Genomic DNA, 22860 nt, shown 5'->3' with positions numbered 1-22860 from the left:
GCCTAGAGCCCGTGCTCTGCAACAAGAGAAGCCACTGCAATGAGAAGCCCGTGCACCGCAACAAAGAGTAGCCCCCGCTCACCGCAACTAGAGAAAGCTCACACGGAGCAATGAAGACCCAACACAGCCAAAAATTAATTAATTAATTAATAATAAAAAAGTACATTTGATGCATAGGTACATTGCAATGAATCACTGAAAAGCAATGAGGTACCCATCCCACCGCCTAAGGAATAGAACTTTAGCAATACCTCCTGCTCATTTTTAAGGACTCGGTTTGATTAGTACCTCTTGTGATACACTAAGAGATTAACTATGTTGTCTTGGTGGTGAGAAAGGAATGTTTTTAATATCTTTTCCATATTTTTCCTCATTTTTCTGAAATAAGCATGTATTTCTTTTCTAATAAGAAAAAATATTAACTTTAGAGGGAATAAAAACCCGTTTCCTCTGGGAAACTTTCCCAGACCACCATCTTAGTGGAATTAATCTTTTTATCTTTCTTTGCTCTTGAGGCTTGTTTACCTCTATTACACTTGGTTCCATGATTATTTGCTTTCTAGTCTGTCTACCCCACTGGGCTGCTCACTCTTCCAGGATAGAGTTCATGCCTGATTCATCCCCTATGCCTAGCAGAGCTCTAATGCAAAAGCCATCCATAAAAGTTGAATGGAGAAAAGAAGAAAATAAGAAATGACCAATATCCAGCCCCTGCCACACTGACAATGCTTTTGTTACCAAACCAGGTTTGTTTGCGCAACGTGTGGCAAGCCAAATGCTGAGACACAGAGGTTTGCGGCAGAAAAATAATTTATTCACAAGGCAGCCAAGCCAGGAGACGGGAGAACAAATCTCAGATCCGCCTCTCTGAAGGCTTGAGCTATTTATGGGATAAAGAAGTAGTGTAGACTTAGGCATGGGGAAAGGTGATTAGAGGTGGGGAAAGGTGATTAGAGGTAGGAAAAGGTGAGGTAAGTGGTGTTTTGCGCAGGCGTATCTGGATTATATGCTTCTTCATGGGATGCATGTTCAAAAATGGAGGGGCTTAGTGTGATCTGAGAGTGGACTTTTGGCCCTCTTATGTCAAAAGGTTGTTCATTGGACACCTGTGAGGGCCCAGCTTTAGGGTCAGTGGTCCCAACCAGTCTTAGCCAGATTGAACTGACCAAGAGCTGATTCAAAGTTCTGAAAAAACAACTTAAGCCCCTGTTACTATAGCGACCCATACTTCAGAAGTGTTATCTGTAGGGGTGGTTAAGGAGTCTTGTGATATATTACCCAGCAGGCTATGCGATGCCTGGAGGGTATGAAATTAAAGAGAGGAAAAAAAACAAATTAAAGCTAGCTTAATCAGTGACGGTAGTTTACAAGCAGAGGGGTTTTTAACAAGCTGTCCCTTATCTGTTGTTCTGTAAAACGGGCTGAAGAATTTCTGCTAGTCACAAACCTCTGTTAACACTGTGGGCACAGTTTCATTTTCATAATGAAAGCTGAGTTGTAGAAGAACAATTTCTCCTCTTTTTACAGGGAAGGGAGATCTGCCAGATAAACTGATTGCGGCAAGGGGCGAGGCCAGATGGGAAAACCAAGTAGGGGAATTCATTTCCTCCTGGATATTAGAGATGTTATCTGGTGTGCATGCATCTGCCAGGGGAATCAGCCATGGGCTGGGTGATTCTGGATGGAGCGCTCTATCTTATGCTGCATCTGCAGACCAGTTTTGCAAATGTAATAAATCCCTGGCAGTCTGAGATAGGCAGTGCCCTCCTGTCTCCTCCCCACCCCTCAACGGCCCAGCCTGAGAGAAGAGAGTGGAGCAGACCCCAAACCCCTGTCCTGCTCTCTGCCCAGAACACGAGAGTCTTATGTACCTAGTTCTTTCAAGAGAGGCGACATATGCCTTGGGATGGTGGCCTTACCTCTTGTGTCTAACCTCTAATACGCTTGACACTTTAAAAAAAATTGTTCTTATAAAATATTTAATAGCTACAATAATACTTATAATACATGTATAAAAATTGAGTACATTTATAACACTTTGCACCCCCGTCCTAGTGTAAGAAACAGAACATCATTTTTGTCTTTTAAGAGCCCTGCGTTCATTGTTTTGCGTATATTGAAGAATCCTTGCATCCCTGGGATAAATCCCACTTGATCATGGTGTATGATCTTCTTAATGTGTTGTTGGATTCTGTTTGCTAGTACTTTGTTGAGGATTTTTGTGTCTATGTTCATCAGTGATATTGGTCTGTAATTTTCTTTTTTTATGATACCTTTGTCTGGTTTTGGTATCAGGGTGATGGTGGCCTTGCAGAACGAGTTTGGGAGTGTTCCTCCCTCTGCAATTTTTTGGAAGAGTTTGAGAAGGATAGGTGTTAACTCTTTCCTAAATTTCGATAGAATTCGCCTGTGAAGCCATCTGGCCCTGGACTTTTGTTTGCTGGAAGATTTTTAATTACAGTTTCAATTTCATTACCTGTGATTGGTCTGTTTACCATATTCACAAATTAAAGAATAAAAACCAGGGGCTTCCCTGGTGGCGCAGTGGTTTGGAGTCCACCTGCCAATGCAGGGGAGACAGGTTCGAGCCCTGGTCTGGGAAGAAGCCACATTAGTTGCTGCGGAGCAACTAAGCCCGTGTGCTACAACTACTGAGCCTGTGCTCTAGAGCCCGCGAGCTGCAACTTCTGAGACCGCACGCCACAACTACTGAGGCCTGCGCACCTAGAGCCTGTGCTCCACAACAAGAGAAGCCACCTCAGTGAGAGAAGCCCACGCACCCAAAGAAGAGGAGCCCCCGCTCGCCACAACTAGAGAAAGCCCATGTGCAGCAACGATAACCCAATGCAGCCAAAAATAAATAAATAAATAATTTTAAAAAGAATAAAAACAATATGATCATCTCAACAGATGCAGAAAAAGCTTTTGACAAAATTCAACACCAATTTATAATAGAAACTCTCCAGAAAGTGGGCATAGAGGGAACCTACCTCAACATAATAAAGGCCACATACAACAAACCCACAACAAAATTCATTCTCAATGGTGAAAAACTGAAAGCATTTCCTCTAAGATCAGGAACAAGACAAGAATGTCCACTCTCACCACTACTATTCAACATAGTATTGGAAGCCCTACCATGGCAATCAGAGAAGAAAAAGAAATAAAAGGAATACATATTGGGATAGAAAAAGCAAAACTCACTGTTTGCAGATGACATGATACCATACATAGAAAATCCTAAAGATGCCACCAGAAAACTACTAGAACTAATCAATGAATTGGGTAAGGTTGCAGGATACAAAATTAACGCACAGAAATCTCTTGCATTCCTATACATTAACAACCAAAGATCAGAAAGAGAAATTAAGGAAACAATCCCACTTACCATCGCAACAAAAAGAATGAAATACCTAGGAATAAAACTACCTAAGGAGGCAAAAGACCTGTACTCAGAAAACTATAAAACACTGATAAAAGAAATCAAAGATGACACAAACAGATGGAGAGATACCATGCTACTGGATTGGAAGGACCAATATTGTGAAAATGACTATACTACCCAAAGTAATCTACAAGTTCAATGCAATCCCTATCAAATTACCAATGGCATTTTTCACAGAATTAGAACAAAAAATTTTACAATTTGTATGGAAACACAAAAGACCCCGAATAGCCAAAGCAATCTTGAGAAAGAAAAACAGAGCTGGAGGAATCAGGCTCCCTGACTTCAGACTATACTACAAAGCTACAGTAATCAAGACAATATGGTACTGGTACAAAAACAGAAATATAAATCAATGGTACAGGATAGAAAGCCCAGAGATAAACCCACGTACCTATGGTCACCTAATCTATGACAAAGGAGGCAAGAATATACAATGGAGACAAGACAGTCTCTTCAATAAATGGTGCTGGGAAAACTGGGCAACTACATGTAAAATAATGAAATTAGAACACTACCTAACACCATACTCAAAAATGAACTCAAAATGGATTAAAGACCTAAATGTAGGGATTTCCCTGGTGGCGCAGTGGTTGAGAATCCGCCTGCCAATGCAGGGGACACAAGTTCAATCCCTGGTCCGGGAAGATCCCACATGCCACAGAGCAACTGGGCCCATGCGCCACAACTGCTGAGCCTGCACTCTGGAGCTGCCGAGCCACAACTACTGAAGCCCACACACCTAGAGCCCGTGCTCCACAGCAAGAGAAGCCACTGCAGTGAGAAGCCCGTGCACCGCAATGAAGAGTAGCCCCTACTCACTGCAACTAGAGAAAGCCCGCATGTAGCAACAAAGACCCAACGCAGCCAAAAATAAATAAATGAATAAAATTTAAAAAAATACCAAATGTAAGACCAGACACCATAAAACTCTTAGAGGAAAACACAGGAAAAACACTCTTTGACATAAATCACAGCAAAATCTTTTATGACCCACCTCCTAGAGTAATGAAAGTAAAAACAAAAATAAACAAATGGGACCTAATGAAACTTAAAGGCTTTTGCACAGCAAAGGAAACCATAAACAAGACGAAAAGACAACCCACAGAATGGGAGAAAATATTTGCAAACGAAGCAAGAGAAAGGATTAATCTCCAAAATATATAAACAGCTCGTGCAGCTTAATATAAAAAAAACAAACAACCCAATGAAAAAATGGGCAGAAGACCTCAATAGACAGTTCAGCAAAGAAGATATACAGATGGCCGAGAGGCACATGAAAATATGCTCAACAACACTAATTATTAGAGAAATACAAATCAAAACCATAGTGAGGTATCACCTCACACCAGTCTAAATGGCCATCATCAAAAAATCTACAAACAAGATTCATGGGCATTGCTTGATGCTCAGGAATTTCAAAAGAATAAGATTAGATGATTGATGACAAGGATTTCTGCAGAAGAGCTATGCAAATAGACCTCTCAGAATGGGCACAGGGGTGGAAGATGAAATCTATCCCATGCAAAGTCTCACCAAAGGTTATTCAGAGCAGAGGAATCTCAATAATCAAATGGACAGAATGGCCCATTCTACAGATGTTGAGAACATCCCTAACCATCTGCTGTTTGTGCAATGGGTTCATGAACAAAGAGAATCTAATGTATAAGATGAAGGTCATTCATGGGCTGAATCACATGGACTTCCCCCAACCAATATGATCTGGTTAATACAACGCCTGAGGGCCCAAACTGCCAACAGCAGAGCCCAATACTGTGTATCTTCCCTGGTACTGCAAACCAGCCAGCTATGTGGAGAAGGATGACTATTTGTGGCTTCCTTCCATCATTGTGAGGCTGCGATACCCACACAGGCATGAACTTTATTCTGAATTTGCATATGATATCCCTGCCTGTCTGCAAATTTACAAATTACTTTAATGCCCAATGATGCACTCCAAAACAATGGCTAAATCTTTTCCTAAAAAAGTGAAACGTGAACTGTTGCCTATGGAATTCACTGGCCTATAACACAGAAGCAGCTGCTCTTATAAAATGAATGATAAACTGGACAACTGAAGACCCAATTTAGGAAACAGCAGGGAATGACTTTTAGAGTTTGGAGTGCTGTCCTACGAATAATGTTTAAGCTCTGAATCCAAAACAAATTTATATTTTGTTTCTCCCTTACCAGAATACAAGCGTCCTGGAATCACAGGGTGGCATGAGAAAGAAAGGAGGCATGGTCCATTGTATTAATTGACACCAAATCACAGACTGTACCTGATATCTCTTCTGCTCAAATGATCAGAGACTTGAGATGAACAAGATTTGAGGACACTTGCCAAAGAGATTTGGGGAAGAGATGTTGATAAGATCAGCTCAGAAGACACCCAGAGCATGAGAATATTTGCAGCCCTTGTAAATCTCACCAAAAAGGCTGGAATTGTAGGGAAGGCTCTCTTATGAACTATTTCAAACATAAAATGGTGCCATAAAAATATAATAAAAACCTGTGTTGGGCTTCCCTGGTGGCGCAGTGGTTGAGAGTCCACCTGCCGATGCAGAGGACACGGGTTCATGTCCCGGTCCAGGAAGATCCCACATGCCGCGGAGTGGCTGGGCCTGTGAGCCATGGCTGCTGAGCCTGCGCGTCCGGAGTCTGTGCTCCGCAACGGGAGAGGCCACAACAGTGAGAGGCCCGTGTACTGCAAAAAAACCCAAAAACAAAACAAAACAAAAAAACACCTGTGTACCCACTACCCAGATTATGAACTAAAACAGTACCAGTACTATTTAAGGTCCCTGGGTAACCTTCCATGATCTCACCATCCTTACTCTCTATACCGCCTCCTAGATGTAACCACTGCCCTGAATTTTGTTTTTTATGTTCCCATTCATGCCTTCATAAGTTTATTACACATATACATATCAACAAAAAATGTGTCAATTTTCATATTTTTCCATTTTATATACATGGGAGCATACTATTTGAATCCTTCATCAACTTATTTATTTTTTGCTCAAGATTAGGAAAAGCATCCATATTTAATTTTCAATAATGTATAATTGTCTAATGAGTGAGTTTATTATGATTGTAGTTAGCAAATACCTTTTGAGTATTATATAAGTTGTTTCTAAATTTCTTTTTGCTATTATAAATAATTCTGTAATTTTTGTACCTGTATTCTTGTACACTGAGTTTATCTTGAGTTTTCTGTATAAGCAATTATATTGTTTGAATATAAACACTCATTTATGAAAAAAAACCCTACAAACAATAAATGCTGGAGAGGGTGTGGAGAAAAGGGAACCCTCTTACACTGTTGGTAGGAATATAAGTTGTTACAGCCACTGTGGAGAACAGTATGGAGGTTCCTTAAAAAACTAAAAATAGAACTACCGTATGACCCAGCAATCCCACTACTGGGCATATACCCTGAGAAAACCATAATTCAAAAAGACACATGCACCCTAATGTTCATTGGAGCTCTATTTACAATAGCCAGGACATGGAAGCAACGTAAGTGTCCATTGACAGATGAATGGATAAAGAAGATGTGGTACATATATATAATGGTATACTACTCAGCCATAGAAAGAAATGAAATTGAGTAATTTGTAGAGATGTAGATGGACCCAGAGTCTGTCATACAGAGTGAAGTAAGTCAGAAAGAGAAAAACAAATATATATTAACGCATATATGTGGAATCTAGAAAAATGGTACAGATGGACCTATTTACAGAGCAGGAACAGAAAGGACGTGTGGACACGGAGGGTGGGGAAGGGGAGGGTGGGATGAATTGGAAGATTAGGTTTGACATAAATACACTACCATGTGTAAAATAGATAGCTAGTGGGAACCTGCTATATAGCACAGGCAGCTCAGCACGGTGCGCTCTGTGATGGCCTACTTGGGTGGGATGCCGGGGGAGGGAGGTCCAAGAGGGAGGGGATGTGTGTATGCGTATGGCTGATTCACTTCACTGTGCAGCAGAAACTAACACAACATTGTAAAGCAATTATACTCCAATCAAAAAACAAAACCCTGCATGTCTGTCTCCACTCCATCCCTTTTCCTTTTCTCAGAGGTAACCACTACCCTGAATATTACATTTATCATTTCCTTTTCTTTTTAATCTCACCACGCATGTCTTTATCTCCGAACCATATATTGTTTAATTTTGCATGTTTGTGAGCTTTAGGTAAATAGAATTATTCTGTATTTTTCCAAGATTTGCTTTTTCATTCAGCATTTTCGTTGCTATAGTTTCCATTGTATGAATCAACCAAAAACTCCACTTTTGTTGGCCATAAAGACTGTTTCCAGTTTTTTGCTAGTTACAAACAGTGCTATTATGAATATTCTTTCTTTCTTTTTTAAAAAAATATTCTTGTGTGTGTATCCTGACGCGGTCGGTGAGTTCTCCTAGGTTTATCTAGGAGAGGTTTGGTGGGTCACAGTGATGCATGTCTTAAGCTTTACTAGACGATGCCGACTTGTTTTCCAAGGTGATTGTATCAGTCATAACAATTGCAATCCCAACAGTAATGTTTCAGTTGTTAGACATCTTCACCAATACATGATGCTTACACATTTTTATTTTTTGCAAATCTGTAAAGCAGTATCTCACTGGTTTAATAGCATTTCTGGGATTTCTAATGATATTGAACATCATGTTATAAGTTTATTGGTCATTTCCACTCTCTCTTTTGAAAAGTGCCTGAGTCATTTGCCCATGTTTCTTCTATTGATTTATCTTTTTCTCCCTAATTTGTAAGAGTTCTTTATATGTCCTGGGCATTAATCGTTTGTCAGTTTAACAAATCCTTTGTTAATCTTGAACATGTCTTATCTCTCTAGCTAAACTGTTAGTCCTGGAGGTTGAGGATAGGGACAGAGAGTACAGAAAAATAAATTAGACCAGTAAGGATCCTTTAGGATTACAACTTCCTATTTCCCTTATACCTTTCTCCACATGGGTCAAAGTGCTGGAGGCACAGAGCGTGCCCTTCAGTGAAGTGAAGATTTTTCAAGAGCCTGGGAGGGAAGGTTACAAGCTGGCTTTGTCTTGCTTTCTTTTTCTTTTTCTTTCTTTTTTTTTTTTTTTGCTCCAAGTATTTTATTTTTTTATTTTTTTTATTGGGGTATAGTTGTTCTACAATGTTGTGTTAGTTTCTACTGTACATTGGAGTTCCCTGTGCTATACAGCAAGTTCTTGTTAGTTATCTATTTTATACATATTAATGTATGTATGTCAGTCCCAGTCTCCCAATTCATCCCACTGTCTTGCTTTCTTTTTAAAGAATCAGTCACAGCAAGGCAGATAAAGAATGTTGAGTTGTCAGACTTTGATACATTCAGATGAAGGCGTGGACGCGTGGTGAACTCGCTGCACTCTCTTTGGTGGCTGGTGCGCGGAAGTTTCTTTTGCCCCCAGGTGTTGCCTTGTGAGCTCTTACATGTGCGCTGAGTCTCTCCAGCTTCGCCGGAAGCTCTCTGAACCGACGGCCAGATTCCGTTGGTTTAAGTCTCCCCAGGCCTGGCACTCAGCCACGCGCTCAGTTCCTTTACAGATTCACCTACAAGGCTACAGAAATGCACGGTTCCGCCGCTGTACTAGGAATTACGGTCGGGAAGGCGGGAAAGCTCAGTGCACCCGAGGGGTCTCCTGCCTGTCTCCCGTGCGCTGAAGGAATCTCTGGAGAATCTCTGGGCCGGGAAGTGGGGATCCGCTAAACATTTTAGAGGCGTCCCTGGGTGGGGTGGGCAGGAGCTTGGGAGGCCTCAGTGGGGTAGCCGTTTGCACCCTGCTCTGCTTCACAGGGGAGGGGGCGGGGACCAGGAGGACTTTGGAACCTGTTACTGAAGGTGTTGCAGTAACAGGGTGCAAAGTCAACACGCGCGCAGGGCGCCACGGCCCGCCGCAGCCAGCAGAGCCCGGCGGGCCACCCCGGTCTCCGGTCCAGGACTGGGGGAGCGGCACCCCGGCCCCCCCGCGCCCAACACAGACCCCGCCTCGCCGCCGGACGACCCGCGGAAGCGGCGGCGGGTACCAAGGGTCCCAGGACGCTGCCCTAGCGCTGGGGGCGGGTCTCGAATCGCCGAGCTCCGGGGCGTGTCACGGGCGCCAGCTCCCGATTGGCCGGCCGAGGCGGTAACGGGCCAGGAGCTGCTGGATTGGCGCAGCCGGAGGCCAGAGCAGGAGTAACTGGACTCCAAGAGGCCGGTCGCAGTTACGGAGCCCGAGGGGCTGGCGTGTGCGCCGGGCCCAAAGTCTAGGGAGAGATCCTGACCGGGACGCGCGCACCATGCCCTACCTGCTCATCAGCACCCAGATCCGCATGGTGAGTACCCGCTGGCCATCCCTGGGAGTTGGCGTTCGGCCCGGGTCAGGGGGGTGGTGGGGGGGCGCTGCAGACCGCATCTTGGCGCCTCCCTCCCGGGCGACGCCCGCGCGTGGCCGGACCCGGAAGCCGCCCGGAACACGCCCCCCTGGGCCGGGAGGGAGGCTGGGTCTTGGACTCAGCCTGGATCCAGGGACTCAGAGAGCTCTGGCGGCCCGGCGACTCCAGCGCCGCGAAGGGGGCCAGGTGAGTGCGTCCCCACCACCCAGCGAGCTCCGGGCGCCTGTGGCTCCGGTCCTACCTGCCTGCGGGAGGTCGGAGCCTTCGGGAGGGACCCAGGAAGTCCTGGTCTCACATGTGCAGCACCCACTGCCCCACACAGAGCCACTCTGCCAGGGAGTGGGGAGTGGGAGTGGACTAACCTGAGGGAGAGAGGTTTGTTAAAGGATGTGCTAAGACGCCAAGACCCCTGTGCCGAGTGGCCCACTAGCTGCACCCTTAGGCACTTCCAGGAAGAGCTCTCCTGAGACCTTAGAAAAGGAAGAGAAGAAAGAACCCGAGACAGCCCATGGGGTTAGAGATGGGAGAACACCGTTCAACAGTCAGAAACCACGCCCCTTTCCCTGGGCGCAGTTTCCTCTGCAAAAAGAAGGTGCTGGTTGCTCCATGAGTCCCCATTTGGCTTCAGAATAATATGACCGGGTCCCCAACCTGGGTAGCAGGATGCTCCTCTGCCCTTTCCCACTCCCCAGTGCTTGGGTGATCCATCAGAGGGTACACAGCTCCCTTGGGATGCAGGAAATAACAGATGGGCTCACCACTGGGCAGGAGAGGTCTCGGCAGTGCCACAGGACAGTGGTTTAAGAACCAGTCAGCTGTGCAGTTGTTAAAATGTAGACTCCTGGACCCCTTCCCAGACCTCCGGAAGCACTCTGGAAGCCTGGGGCTTGGGAATTCAGTGCTCCTCAAGCAATTTAAAAAAATAACAGTTCCATTGTTATAATACATATCACCACAGAATTCACCAAAGTGTACAATACAATGGTGATGGGGGGTTTTTTTGTTTTTGTTTTTTAGCTTGCTCAGAGTGGTGCATCCATCACCATAGGCAATTTTAGAACATTTCTATCACCTTAAAAAGAAACCCTGGACCTCCCTGGTGGCGCAGTGGTTGAGAGTCCGCCTGCCGATGCAGGGGATACGGGTTCGTGCCCCGGTCTGGGAGGATCCCATATGCCGCGGAGCGGCTGGGCCCGTGAGCCATGGCCTCTGGGCCTGCGCGTCCAGAGCCTGTGCTCCGCAACGGGAGAGGCCACAACAGTGAGAGGCCCGCATACCGCAAAAAGAAAAAAAAAAAAAAAAAAAAAGAAACCCTGTACCCATACCCTGTCCTTAGCAGTCACTCCTCATTTCCCCCGGGCCCCTCAGCCCTAGGTAACCACCCGTCTACTTTTCGTTGTAATATGTGGTCTTTGGCCTCTTTGACTTACGTGATGTTTTCAAGGTTCATCCATATTGTAGCACACATCAATACTCGTTCCTTTTTATTGTCAAATAAAAATCCATTGAATGGCTATACCACATTTTATTTATCCACTGATCAGTTGACAAACATTTAGGTTGTTTCCACTTTCTGGTTATTATGAATAATGCTACTGTGAACATTCGTGTGCAAGTTTTTGTGTGGACATATGTTCTCATTTCTCTGTTCTCCAGGTGATTCTGATACACAGATATAGGCAGTGGTGCCTGGCATGAAGGTGCCAGTAGTTGGGCATTGCCCAGCCCAGCCTAGAGGGTGCAGGGAGGCCCCACATGGCTCAGCCTGATCACTGATGGACTCCACCCCTTCCCAGCTTGTGTTTAGCCCCCAAGATTCCTTTCCTCTCCCTCCAGTCTTTAACTGAAGCGGGCTCAGAGCCAGCAGGCGGGGGAGGAAGGAGAGGCGAGACCACTCACCTCTACCTGGCAGCCAGCCAAGCAGCCGCTGTGACTTACCTTGCAGGAGGTGGGCCCCACCATGGTGGGCGATGAGCACTCCGATCCAGAACTGATGCGGCATCTGGGGGCCTCAAAAAGAAGCGTCCTGGGAAACAACTTGTAAGTAGTAGCATTCCTAAGGATCTTCTCCTTGCCAGCCCCTAGACCTGTCTCTGTTCCTTTTACACAACAGGACAATGCCACTGCCTAGCCTCAGGACCCCTCTGCCTGCATCCTGGGGATCTGTCCTCTGTAGGCTTTCTCTGAGAGCTTTCCCACTGGCCCTCCCTTCACAAGGGAGCCCCTGGACAAAGTCCCAGGACAGAGTCTGGTTCCATGAGTATAGGACTCTGCAAGTGGACTGCTCCTTGCCCTGCCCTCTCATCTCTAAACTGGATCCCATCAAGGCAAAGACAAGCACAGAGAAAGACTTCTGTCTTGAAGAGATGGCTAAGCAACAAAGCTCAGCCCTAGAAACAGGGAGAAGGGAGCCTGGGTCCTGCTTCCAGTTCAGCTACTGCCTGGGGACTTAGCCACCTCCCTTGGCATCCTTCACACCAGCCCCAAGTCTAAACAGTGATTGATGCTTCCTTTTCTGCCCCTCACCCCTTCCTGCCGTAGGCAGGGAGAACTCTGGCTACACAGGCTTAAACTCCTGAGAAGGGTCACCGGAGTGCACCCCACTTAGAAGGGAAAGAGGAGGCGAGCTGGCCGTAGCCCCCTGGTCAGGGTTGGAGGGCAGAAGCCAACCCCATCCCTTTGCCATAAGGCTTTTGTCTCTCAGATGCCCAGTCTGGGGCTTCAGCCCTTTATCTACCTGATGGCCCTTCAGAATCAATTAACCCTGAAAGAAGGGAAACCAAGCATTCTCCATCCTAGGGAGTGGCACTCAGAGCCAGGAGCTCTTGGGGGCCAAACTTATTGCTCCACGACTGCAGGACAGCCAGGCAGCAAGAGGGCAGAGGCCTGGGGGAGGGTCCCAGGGAGAGCAGGCCGCTCCTGCTGAATGGGCAGTGGCCCAGGGCACATGGAGCTGTTGTCAGACTCATGCCGGTTCTACTCTCTGGATGACATTGGGAAAGCTGCTTTACTCCTCTCTTTTCTCACTTATAAAATGGGAACAATAACAGTACCTTCCTTAAGTTGTTGGGAGGAATAAATGAGATGATGCAAAGAGCTTAGTAGATGAGGGGCAGGGAATGTGTACTCACCCTGGCACCCAGAAGGCACCCAGCAAACGTCAGTCCCTGTTAGGAGTACTCCTGACCAGGCCTAGTCTGCAGCAGATACTAGCTTGGTACACGGGGCTGTGCTGTGTACTCCCTCACGCCACCCTCCTTCTCTTCGCAGTTGTGAGTACTACGTCAATGACCCTCCTCGAATAGTCCTTGACAAGCTGGAGCGCAGGGGCTTCCGTGTGCTGAGCATGACAGGGGTGGGCCAGACGTTGGTGTGGTGCCTGCACAAGGAGTGACCCTCCCACGCTGAGGAGCCGCAGTCGCCCCTTCTCTGGAGTGGTTGCCATGGGCCCCGCCCCCAGGACCCCGCCTCACTCACCGCCCTGCCCATTCTTCCCAAGGCATCATTTTCCTCGGCCCAGCACCACTGGGCAATGGACGGCCTTCTCTGAAACCTGCCTCAGCCAGTGGGGGGGCAGGGCCCCTGGCCCTGGTGCCCCCAGCTGCCCCTCCAGCTTCAGGCCTGGCACGGGCCCCGGGGGAGGCCGTGTTCTGTGGCAGGCTGAGGAGCTGGCAAGAGCCAGGCTGCCCCTGGCAGGGAGCTGGGTGCCCCCGCGGAGCATGGCTCCAGGACTGGGCACGTGGGTCCCGTGTAGCGAGTCCAAGCCAGGAATGGGCTGTGATGAGGGGCTGCTCCTCTGCCCTGCTGGCCACTGACTCTCACCGTGTGGAGCGCCTCCCTGGGAGGGAGAGCCAGGCCTGGGTGGAGCCCTCCGAGGCAGAGGCCAGAAACCAGGGCCACGCTTGGGCAGGCCCACACCCTACACCTATGTATGCAACAGAGGTAGTCTCTTTAAAAAAAAAAAAAAAAAAGTTTATTGGTGACGTTTAAGCAAAGGGCTGTGGGATGGGAGGGCTGGAGGCAGGAGGCTACGTGGGCCGCCCCGCCTGGTCCTCCTGCTGCATCTGGGCGATCAGCTGCTGCCTCTCAGCTGCCTGGCGCATGCGCATCATGACGAGGCTCTCATAGTCCCTCTCAGACCGCACCGAACCCTGGGGGGACAGAGGGAGGACACGGAGGCGTCAGGGCGGCGGGGCACAGCCCCACGGGTTCCAGCCTCGGAGGACAAGGCCTAGGCAGAGCCGCCGCCAAGAGTCAAGGAGGGAGGATGCCCAGGAAGGGAAGGACCCTGGAACATCCTGCAATCCCAACTCACCCATGTTCCTTCAGAGTAAGCAGGCCTTTGGCCCCAGGCCAGCTTCTCAGCTGGCTCCCCTTCAGCCCATCTCAAGCAGCTATGACCTCACCCCGCCTCCCCTTTCCCAGGCCCTTCACATCTACAGTCAGCTCAGGTGAATCACTTCCTCATGCTCTAGCCAGGCCCTCATCTCCCTTCATTTCCTCCACCCCATGGCTTCTGCTTCTCACAAGTTACCAGTGAAGGGGGGTTGTCAGAGGCGCAGAAATACACTCCACTCTGCCAGGTGGAGGTGAGAGCGCTGACCCCTCCCAGCTGCCCACCCTCCCTGTGGTCTGGCTCCTGCTGAGGATGCACAGGGAGCCCTGCCCTAGACACAGCCTCACTCAGCCCCACCCTAGGAGAGAGAAACAAGCATGAGGCCAGCTTGCCTCCTAAAAATACACACCAGGGCTCCTGGAGGGCAGGGCCCGTGGCTGTTTCTTTTATGATCTTGCCTGCACAGTGTGGGGGACTGAACAGTGCAGTATTTTCATAATCAAAAGAATAATAAACGACCACCTCAGTGGGCCAAGGCTGTGGCGTGGAGAGGCAGCTCTACAGGAGAGCCCTGCGCCACCAACGCCGTGCCCTGATAAGGTCTGCAGTGGCACTTTAACCACTTCCTCCGCGCAGCTGAAGCTGCGTGAAGAAGTATGAAGCCCACCAGAGTTGGCACAGAAGGGAGCCAGGCCAGGGGGGCTTCACATTAGAGAGCTGCTGAGGCCTGTTTCGCAGTACCCCAAGCTGATGCACCTTCGTGGAACGGGCCAGGAAAAAAGTTCGGTGGTCAGTGACCCGGGGAATTAGAAGGGAGTGGCTGGGGTTAAGATGCCAGGCCCTGGCCAACTGGTTTGGAGTCAGGGGTGTACAGAACCAGGAAGTGTTACTCAGCCCAGATCCCCCTGCCCTTCCCGATGGCCCCACGCCTCCTCCTCTCTCCCAGGCCTCCGCGGCTCCTAGGAGAATTGCCCTCCCAGCCAGGCCCACCTCCTAGCCTTGACCCAGCCCCTTCCCCAGAGGCAGGACCCCAAATGAGGCCCAGGCAGCCCCACAGGAAGGCAGGACACTGGCTCTCAAATGTCCTTTCCTGCCCTGAGGCTATGTGGGAAAATCGAGGAAGGCTGAGGAAATGGAGCAGCCAGGCTTGCTGTCAGGCCAAGGGGAGGGCAATTCTCCCCACCCCCGCCAAGGTAATGCTGCTCTGCTGAGAAAACCTGAAGTCACCCTCGGCACGCCCCGAGCCTGGCCCTGGGAGGAGCCAGCCCTTTATAGGCACAGGGCTGCTCCCTGTTAACACACCCTCTGCCTCCTTCCTTCCCCCCATCCCTGCAGGCTCTGCTAATGAGGGCTGGTCACCGGGGCCCCAGGGCTGAGTCACCCACACCAGCGACATGCCTCTTCCTTCCCCAGCAGTCGGCTCCCACCTCCCGGAGCTCCTCACCCCACACCCACGGGGGCTGGGGCGCCAGGCCTGCCCGCGAGGGCGCAGGGCATTGGGCTGTGGAGGAAGAGGCGGCAGCGTGGTGACACACAAAGCAGGGCTGCCCCAGACGGTCCCCAGAGGAATGTTAGGCTCCCCGGTGCCCTGGGGCGTTGCCGCTGCCCCAATCCCTGCCTGCGGATGCTGCAATTACCTCAGAGCATGAGACCAGCCTCCCACCTGACTGAGTCAGCCGAAGACAACAACAACACGTCTCCACCGCCACACACTGGCACAAACAGCCAAGCCACTAATCAGTCTGGGAGCCAGCAGCGGAGAGGCCGGCCCCCGCAGGGCCAGGAGAGGGCGAGGAGCCACCTTGGGTCGCGCCGCAGCTGCCCTCGCTCCGGCCCCACGGAGTGGAGTGCTGTTTCTTCCTCCTGGGGTTTTTCCACTGCCCTACCAAGTAACCAGGCCACTCCTGTCCCTCTGGGAAACTCCGGTCGCCAGGAACTCTCAGCTTTTTCGGCTCTCCTGGACACGCGGCTGAAGGTCCCTGCTGGGCAGAAACCCGGAGGCCTCTGCTTCTGCCAGCGAAGGCTGCCTCCCTGATTCTCGCCGTTCACTTCCAGCGGGACCAGATGGCCCCCAGCTGCCCTTGAACCGGGCTTCTGAGGTATCAGGCTTGTCTGCTGGCTCCCCGGGGCCCCATGGAGATCTGGCGGAAAGGCTCCTTCCGCAGCGCCTCCTTCTTCAAGCGGCTGAGCCTGCGGCGGCCGCGGAGACTGCGGCGACAGGGCAGCGTGCTCAGCCAGGCCAGCACCGCTGGAGGGGACCACGAGGAGTACAGCAACCGAGAGGTCGTCCGGGAGCTGCGAGGGAGGCCAGATGGCCGGCGCCTGCCACTGTGGGGGGACGAGCAGCCCCGGGCCACCCTGCTGGCCCCGCCCAAACCCCCGCGCCTCTACCGAGAAAGCTCCAGCTGCCCCAACATCCTGGAGTCCCCATCTACCTATGCCGCAACCTACTCTGCCACCCTGCCCTCCGCGCTCTCCCTGGCAGACGCCCTCCACCAATACTCCGACGAGGACCTTTTGGACACGCCCCCCTGCCAGAGGACACCTGCTCCGGACCTCAGTGATCCCTTCTTCTCCTTCAAAGTGGACCTGGGGATTTCACTTCTTGAGGAAGTTCTACAGATGCTGAGGGAGCAATTTCCCAGTGAGCCCAGCTTCTGAATGGGGGGAGGGTGGGCAGAGGTGGGTGAAAGAGCCAGAAGCCTGGGGACCCAGAAAAGGAGGGGACAGTCGTGGATTAAGGTAGGGATAGGAATCCAGGTCCCTGCCTTCCCTCTGGGTCCTGAACAGTTCTCTGAGTCACCCCAGAGTGGAAGGACAAAGGTACAGAGGCAAGCTGGAAATGTGAGGGCCACCTGCTGGCAGGAGCCCTGAAGGCAGCTAGCTAGGCTGGGAAAGGGAGGCCACGCCTGCAACCACAGGGACCAGGCAGAGGCCAGCAGACAGGGAGGGAGGCATAAGGGGTGAGTCCGGGAGTGGAGGACGCGCAGACTGGCACGACAGATGGGTGCCCTGCGCCAGCTTCCTCTGAAGCCACTGTCAACAGAACGAGGTTATAGGACAGGTCTGGGCAAAAGTGGTCCAATCCAGGCTGGAGAGGAAAGTGGGAGACCTAAGGGGAGAGGGATGAAACAGGCGTGACCTTGTACAGTATTGGTAGCCACTAGCTGCACGTGGCTGTTTAATTGAAATTAAATACAATTAAAAATTCAGCCCTCAGTCACACTAGCCACGTTTCAGGTGCTCAACAGCCACATATGACTAACGGCTACCACACTGGACAGCGCAGAGTGAACGGTAACATCACTGGAGAAAGTTCTACTGGGCAGCACAGGCCTAGACCATGGCCTGGGGCCTGGTGGGGGGAAGGGGGAAGCATATGGGGCCTGCAAGGGAAGGGAGGGGCTGACAGAGTAGGAAGAGTGAGGCGGGTAGAGATACACAGTTTAACTCTGGAAAAACGCCAAACAAATCACTAGCAGAAAAGGGGGCATGAGAGACTCAAAGTGCCAGTACAGCTGCCCGGAGCACAAGCACTCCCTGGTGCCCAAGGAAGGAGGCTCTAGGGAATGCCAGGCACAGACAGCTTGCGAAAGGGGGCTGTGGGGAATTCCCAGAATTATTAGTGACGGGAGCCCTTGGGAAATGCAACAAAAAACAGTGGCAGGTTTCCCTCCTTCGTGCGCCCATGAGCATATGGGAGGGAGGACTGGATCACGGACAGACACGATGCTCAGAGCTGTTACAATGAAGAGGCAAGCTGGTCTCCAGAATCCTCACCAGGACTGAGGAACTTTGCTTTGCTCAAAACCTCTGACAACGGGGCTACGACCCCACCCTGAGGCCTGGCCAGAAGACTTGGAGCCAGAGCCCAGTTGGCCGCATGAGCTTCTGACACCCCAGGCCTTTCCAGGTGTGGCAGAGGGGGAAGGGAAGCCTGGATACACAGCGCCTCCACAACCCAAACCTGTGGCCTCCCCCTTCCCTCCTCTTGTGTGGCTGTACTGAACTGAAAGCCCCCGTGGGATGGTGATAAAGAAGAAAGCTCTTTGTAACACAGCCTATGGAGTGCCGTCTGGGGCTCTGAAATGCTGGGCCTTAACCATGGGGAAACGGTCTCTAAAGAAGGGTCCCGAGTCAAGCTCAGACCAGGTCCTTTGCCTCCTCTGTCCAGGGTCTGGGACACACTCCAGAGAGCTCCCCATCCTCACGGCCAGGTGAGGGGTGTGGTGGTGGGGTGCCTGAGGCAATGGGAGCGGAGCCCTTGCTGACCCGCGGAGGGGCATTCTTCCCCGCAGAGGGGTTGGAACACATCAACCTGAGGCTCTCACACAGACCCCCGGGCACTTCAGAGAAGGGAGAGAGAGCTCTTGTCCCACCCAAGTGGGGCCAAGTGTGACCAGGGCTGTGTGTGTGTAGACGTGTGTGGCGGGGAGCGGAACATAAGCCTTCGTGGAGCTGCAAGGACTAAGAGCCGGTGTTGGGCGTGTGTCAGCTCAAGTGCGTGCTTTACCACAAGTCAGGCACCAGGCAGCACCTCAGTGTCGGCAGCGTAGCCAGTGTTATTTCTAAAGAGGAGATATTGCCTCTTGACATTAGGTCCCCATCTGGGACAGCCATGGACACACCTGGAAGGAAGCTGGGGAAGGAAGCAGGCACCCTCATCACTGGCCCCTTCCCTGAAGCACCAGGTCATCCCAGCGCCAAATGCTTCACACTGCAACCAAACGACCCGCAGGCCAGGACAATGCCTTTGGGTGATGATGAGAGACCCCAAAGGGGACCAGAACATGGAAAATAAGGTTTAAGAGGTCTGCATAGGGTGGGCCCCGCTGGCACTCAGAGAGGGAAGGGGATCAGCAAGGAATCACAGTCCTCCTGCTTGGATTGGCAGACCTGCCAATCTCTCCATATTCCTGATGACTGGGATTTGCGAGGAAAGGGCCCTGAGAAGAGCCCAAACAGGAAGAGGCACCCCGAAGCCTGAGCAGGCCCAGCTGCGTGAGGCCTGGCTCCTTACCTGGGACAGTCCTGGGTGGTTAGGGCCCATTGTGCTCTGGGGCCGTCCCTCCAACCAGGAAATCTTCAGAGGGTTATCGACTAGGCCCACTTCATTCTGGACAGCCAGCTCCTGTCAAATACAGCATCCGGTCCTGGTCCCATCACTCCAGTCGGCTACAAAGCGGCTCTCTCTACCCCCACAGAAAAAACCAGAACCAGCGCTCTCATCCTCCAGGCAAAGCACAGCAAACTTCATACAGTGGTGTGCTGAAGCTCTGACCTTCCTTGTGCGCCACGTGAGCTTTCTGACTGGGGAGTGGGGGAAGGGGAGAAGGCAGTGCGAGGGCTCCAACCTGGAGGCGTGCTGGGGAAGGTGGAGGGTGTGGAGCCAGGCAGCAGGAAATGAAGCCATCCCCGGAATATTCTCCTGTCCATCCCTTCACTCGCTGTGCCTCTACTCCTGGGAGCTGGACGGGCTCTGGGAAATCTTGGCTCTGAGCTGGTCCAGAGATCCCCTGGGAGTGTGGACACCTAAGCTCAGAGGGCCCACAGAACTGGATTCCTCCCCTGGAATGGCAGGGCTGTCGGTAGCCCCCAAAGCCCCACATAGCACTCACCGCAGCCTTGATGGTTGCAAACTCCACCACAGCGGTGCCTGCCTTCTTACTGGACAGTACCAGGTTGAGCACCTCTCCATACTGTGAGGATAAAGGGGGTCCCGGTAAGCATGGCTCAGCCTTCAGGATGGCCCAGCTCACACCAGAGACAAGCCTGGGCCACCCAGGGGCCACTAGGCCATTTTTAGCCAGGGTATAACCTCTCATTGCTAGGTTCCCAGAAAGGGGAGATCAGAGATGGGAAAGAAAGGTTCCCCCGCCCCTTGGGAATGCAGAGGACAGCAAAGGAGAGCTTGGCAGACGTGGGAATTTAGACAGGCAGAGACGCACAGCTGCCTCAGCAACTGAAGGAGGTGAAGAGGATGGGGCTTTGGTGCCAGACAACAGCCTCCTCTCACCCCACACACGCAGCCAAGCCTTTTGCTTCTAAGGATGGCAAGGGAGGGGGCACATGGCAACATGAGTGACTGGAGGGCCGTGGCCTGGGGAGGTCTATGACACAGAAAAAAAGACAGAGATGGGAAGGAAGGTTAGGCCTGGAGATCCTGGGGTTTGGGCTGAGGTGGGGCCTGAGATGATGGGTTAGGGGGAAGTCAGCAGGGCAGACCTTTTGAAAAAGCCGCAGAAGGACATCTCTGGAATAGCCGTCCTGTGAGTTGGCCTCCTTCTTGCTCTTCCACTTGAGCTGAAAAGACAGCAGTGGGTGTCACCATTAAACACTGACCTCAACAGAACCAGACCCTGCACCTGAGCTTTACAGTGTGAGCAGACACCCCCCTTCAAAGCACTGGCAATCTAGGGAGCACCCCGCAAAATGCATTCCCCTTGAAAACAGACAGGCAGGTGGCCTGCTCACCCACAGCTACGCTTCCAGCCCTATAAGATGCTCTCCTTCCAGGGCCTCAGGGAGGGCTGCCCTGCAGCCTTTCATGGCCAGCTCTGAGAGGCCATCCTGTTGCTGGGAAGATGGAAGGATGGGATGTGGGTAGTGGTGTGGCTCCCAGAGATCCAGCGTCCCCGCCAGAAGCACCTGTGCCCATGGAAGCATCTGTTCTGCTGAGAGGAGATGGTGTGAGGTGGCCCGTAGATCCACAGGGCTCACCTTTAGCTTGGGGGTTCCTTTGCTTTCAGGATTTTCTGCCATTCCTAGAAAATTTAGGAAAATTAACAAGGTAGAATATGATGGAGTCAGAGGTTCTCTCTCCCAGAGGAGACACAGCCCAGGGCCAAAGGACCTAGAAAAGATCACTCCTGACCAAGGGCAGTATTTGCCCTGCCCTGCTGTGGAGCCTGGTAGGGCAAGTAGAGGCAATCCCACCCCAACCCTGAGGAGCTGTCACATTGGGACAGCTGCCCAGCTGCCTGCTGAAGGCCATGGTCAGCACTCTGCCAACGAAGGGCTATGAACACCTACGGGGGGCAGAAGGTAGAAGTACAGACCACACAGTTCTACTGAAACAAAGTGCCCCAGAGCCGTCCCCGCCCCGCCCTGGTGATCTGCTCCAAAACAGAGCCAGCCCTGCTTGGGACCAAGATAAATGGGGCCAGGAGATCTCAAGTAGAGTGAAAATCCAATAGGCCTCAGAGAACTGGTATGAAGAGACAGGTGGCATGGGTCCAAGTGGGGTGCCCAGGGGGTTCCAGCAGGTGGAAGCTTCCAGAACAACTTCCCTGAGCAGCCAGTGTGGCCACTCTGGGCATCAAGAGCTGCCTCAGAGGGGGAGGCAGGTTTGGGGGACGGACTCTCACCTCTCAACCTCTGTTCCCGTTCCTGGCGTATCTGCTCCTGGATCACCCTCTGCTGCTCCTTCAGCTGCCGGGAACCCTCTTCTCGCAGGCGTCTGATCTGCAGAGTGGGAGTTGGGGAGGGTGACAGTTCTGTGCAGATCCAATTCCAGGTTGGCTCACCTTGCAAAGGTCCCTGGGACATTCCACCTGCAAGCTAGGCTCAGCAACCTGCAGGTGGGACAGATTATCCAGATCCCACAGAAGAAAGTGGAAATGGCATGCCCTCTCCAGCCACGGCAGCCCCTTTGCTCCACCAGCCTCCTCCCCCTGCAGATGGCCACAGTGACTGGACGCTCACCTCTTGCTCTAGTGTCCCAGTGCTCCGGCTCGCCTCCTCCTCCTCCTCGTCGCTGCCGTGGGCCTGGGCCTGCCGCTCCCGGGCCTCCAGGTCTACGAACAAGGGTTGAATGACCCAATGTCTGGTCTAAGCAGTTTCTACATGGCCCCAGCCTACCAGGCTCTGGCTGCTTCCCCAAAATCTCACACAGCATGAACCTATACAATAACTCTGACCCCTCCCTCAATGCCCATGTGCTCCCAAATTAATCTCCATTGAGAAAAGTCTTAACAAGGAAGAGAATAGGATCCAGCTGAGTGGCCGGGGTCTGGAAAAGTTAAAGCAGCTCACGCTCACCAAGCTGGTTCTCCAAACAGTGAACAAGGTGTGGGTGGGTGCTTATGTCAGCAGCCCAGGGCCACGGGTCAGGGCTGCCAGTGGGTGGAGCCCCTGGCCTCTGTTCCTGTGGTTCGGCACCACAGCCTGACCTGCGACCTTGCCATGGCTTTGATGCTCTTCCCACCACTGAGCTTGAGTTCCCACAGAATCTTCTTTTTTTTTTTTTGGCTGCATTGGGTCTTCGTTGCTGCGAGCAGGCTTTCTCTAGCTGTTGTGAGCAGGGGCTACTCTTCGTTGCAGTGCGTGGGCTTCTCATTGCGGTGGCTTCTCTTGTTGCGGAGCACGGGATCTAGGCGTGTGGGCTTCAGTAGTTGCAGCACGCGGGCTCTAGAGCGCATGATCAGTAGTGGTAACGCACAGACTTTGTTGCTCCGCAGCATGTGGGATCTTCCTGGACTAGGGATTGAACCCTTGTCCCCTGCACTGGCAGACGGATTCTTAACCACCGCACCACCAGGGAAGTCTCACGATGGAATCTTCTACCTCCCGCCTCAACTCACATTTACCAAGCCTCACTGTGGACCCGGCTACAACGGCTCCTACAGGGATGGCAGCCTCCATGCAAGAACATCACCCCAGGTCCTGGAGC

General features: G+C 51.5%; 3 protein-coding genes across 7 annotated transcripts in view; 2 read left to right on the top strand and 1 right to left on the bottom strand.

Moving 5' to 3' along the window:
- The first annotated feature begins 9404 nt into the window (after positions 1-9404).
- On the top strand, positions 9405-13801 carry GCHFR (GTP cyclohydrolase I feedback regulator). Its single transcript, XM_081228222.1, has 3 exons — positions 9405-9793; positions 11799-11893; positions 13124-13801. The coding sequence occupies exons 1-3, from the start codon at positions 9758-9760 to the stop codon at positions 13245-13247; spliced, it is 255 nt and encodes an 84-aa protein (XP_081084348.1). The 5' UTR covers positions 9405-9757; the 3' UTR covers positions 13248-13801.
- A 10-nt stretch (positions 13802-13811) lies between these two features.
- The window catches only part of DNAJC17 (DnaJ heat shock protein family (Hsp40) member C17), a 39669-nt gene continuing 30620 nt past the window's right edge, over positions 13812-22860 (bottom strand). Inside the window, exons 5-12 of one of the 5 annotated variants that reach the window (XM_081228212.1) lie at positions 21894-21985; positions 21557-21653; positions 20838-20953; positions 20415-20492; positions 19808-19888; positions 19544-19705; positions 19210-19320; positions 13812-14004 (exon numbers count right to left, since the gene is read on the bottom strand). In XM_081228212.1, coding sequence (XP_081084338.1) covers positions 13882-14004; positions 19210-19320; positions 19544-19705; positions 19808-19888; positions 20415-20492; positions 20838-20953; positions 21557-21653; positions 21894-21985 — 860 coding nt within the window. In that variant the 3' untranslated portion in view covers positions 13812-13881. Of the gene's footprint in view, positions 14005-19209; positions 19321-19543; positions 19706-19807; positions 19889-20414; positions 20493-20837; positions 20954-21556; positions 21764-21893; positions 21986-22860 lie in introns of all 5 variants that reach the window. The other 4 variants (XM_081228213.1, XM_081228216.1, XM_081228214.1 and 1 more) reach the window with 4 other exon arrangements.
- Positions 14011-19199, top strand: LOC308613989 (uncharacterized protein C15orf62, mitochondrial). Its single transcript, XM_081228217.1, has one exon. It carries the CDS (start codon positions 16323-16325, stop codon positions 16848-16850), a length of 528 nt encoding a protein of 175 aa, XP_081084343.1. The 5' UTR covers positions 14011-16322; the 3' UTR covers positions 16851-19199.

The sequence above is a fragment of the Mesoplodon bidens genome (assembly GCF_964165515.1).
Source record: "Mesoplodon bidens genome assembly, chromosome: 3".
Classification (NCBI taxonomy): domain Eukaryota; kingdom Metazoa; phylum Chordata; class Mammalia; order Artiodactyla; family Ziphiidae; genus Mesoplodon; species Mesoplodon bidens.
The sequence above is the reverse complement of the archived record's forward strand: the minus strand, read 5'-3'. Positions and strand labels throughout refer to the sequence as shown.

Excerpts from the sequence above, each read along its gene's own strand:
- GCHFR (XM_081228222.1), top strand. The coding sequence starts at position 9,758 with ATGCCCTACCTGCTCATCAGCACCCAGATCCGCATG. Across the intron at positions 9,794-11,798 it reads TCAGCACCCAGATCCGCATG|GAGGTGGGCCCCACCATGGT; the intron begins GTGAGTACCCGC and ends CTTACCTTGCAG. Across the intron at positions 11,894-13,123 it reads AGCGTCCTGGGAAACAACTT|TTGTGAGTACTACGTCAATG; the intron begins GTAAGTAGTAGC and ends TTCTCTTCGCAG.
- LOC308613989 (XM_081228217.1), top strand. The coding sequence starts at position 16,323 with ATGGAGATCTGGCGGAAAGGCTCCTTCCGCAGCGCCTCCTTCTTCAAG.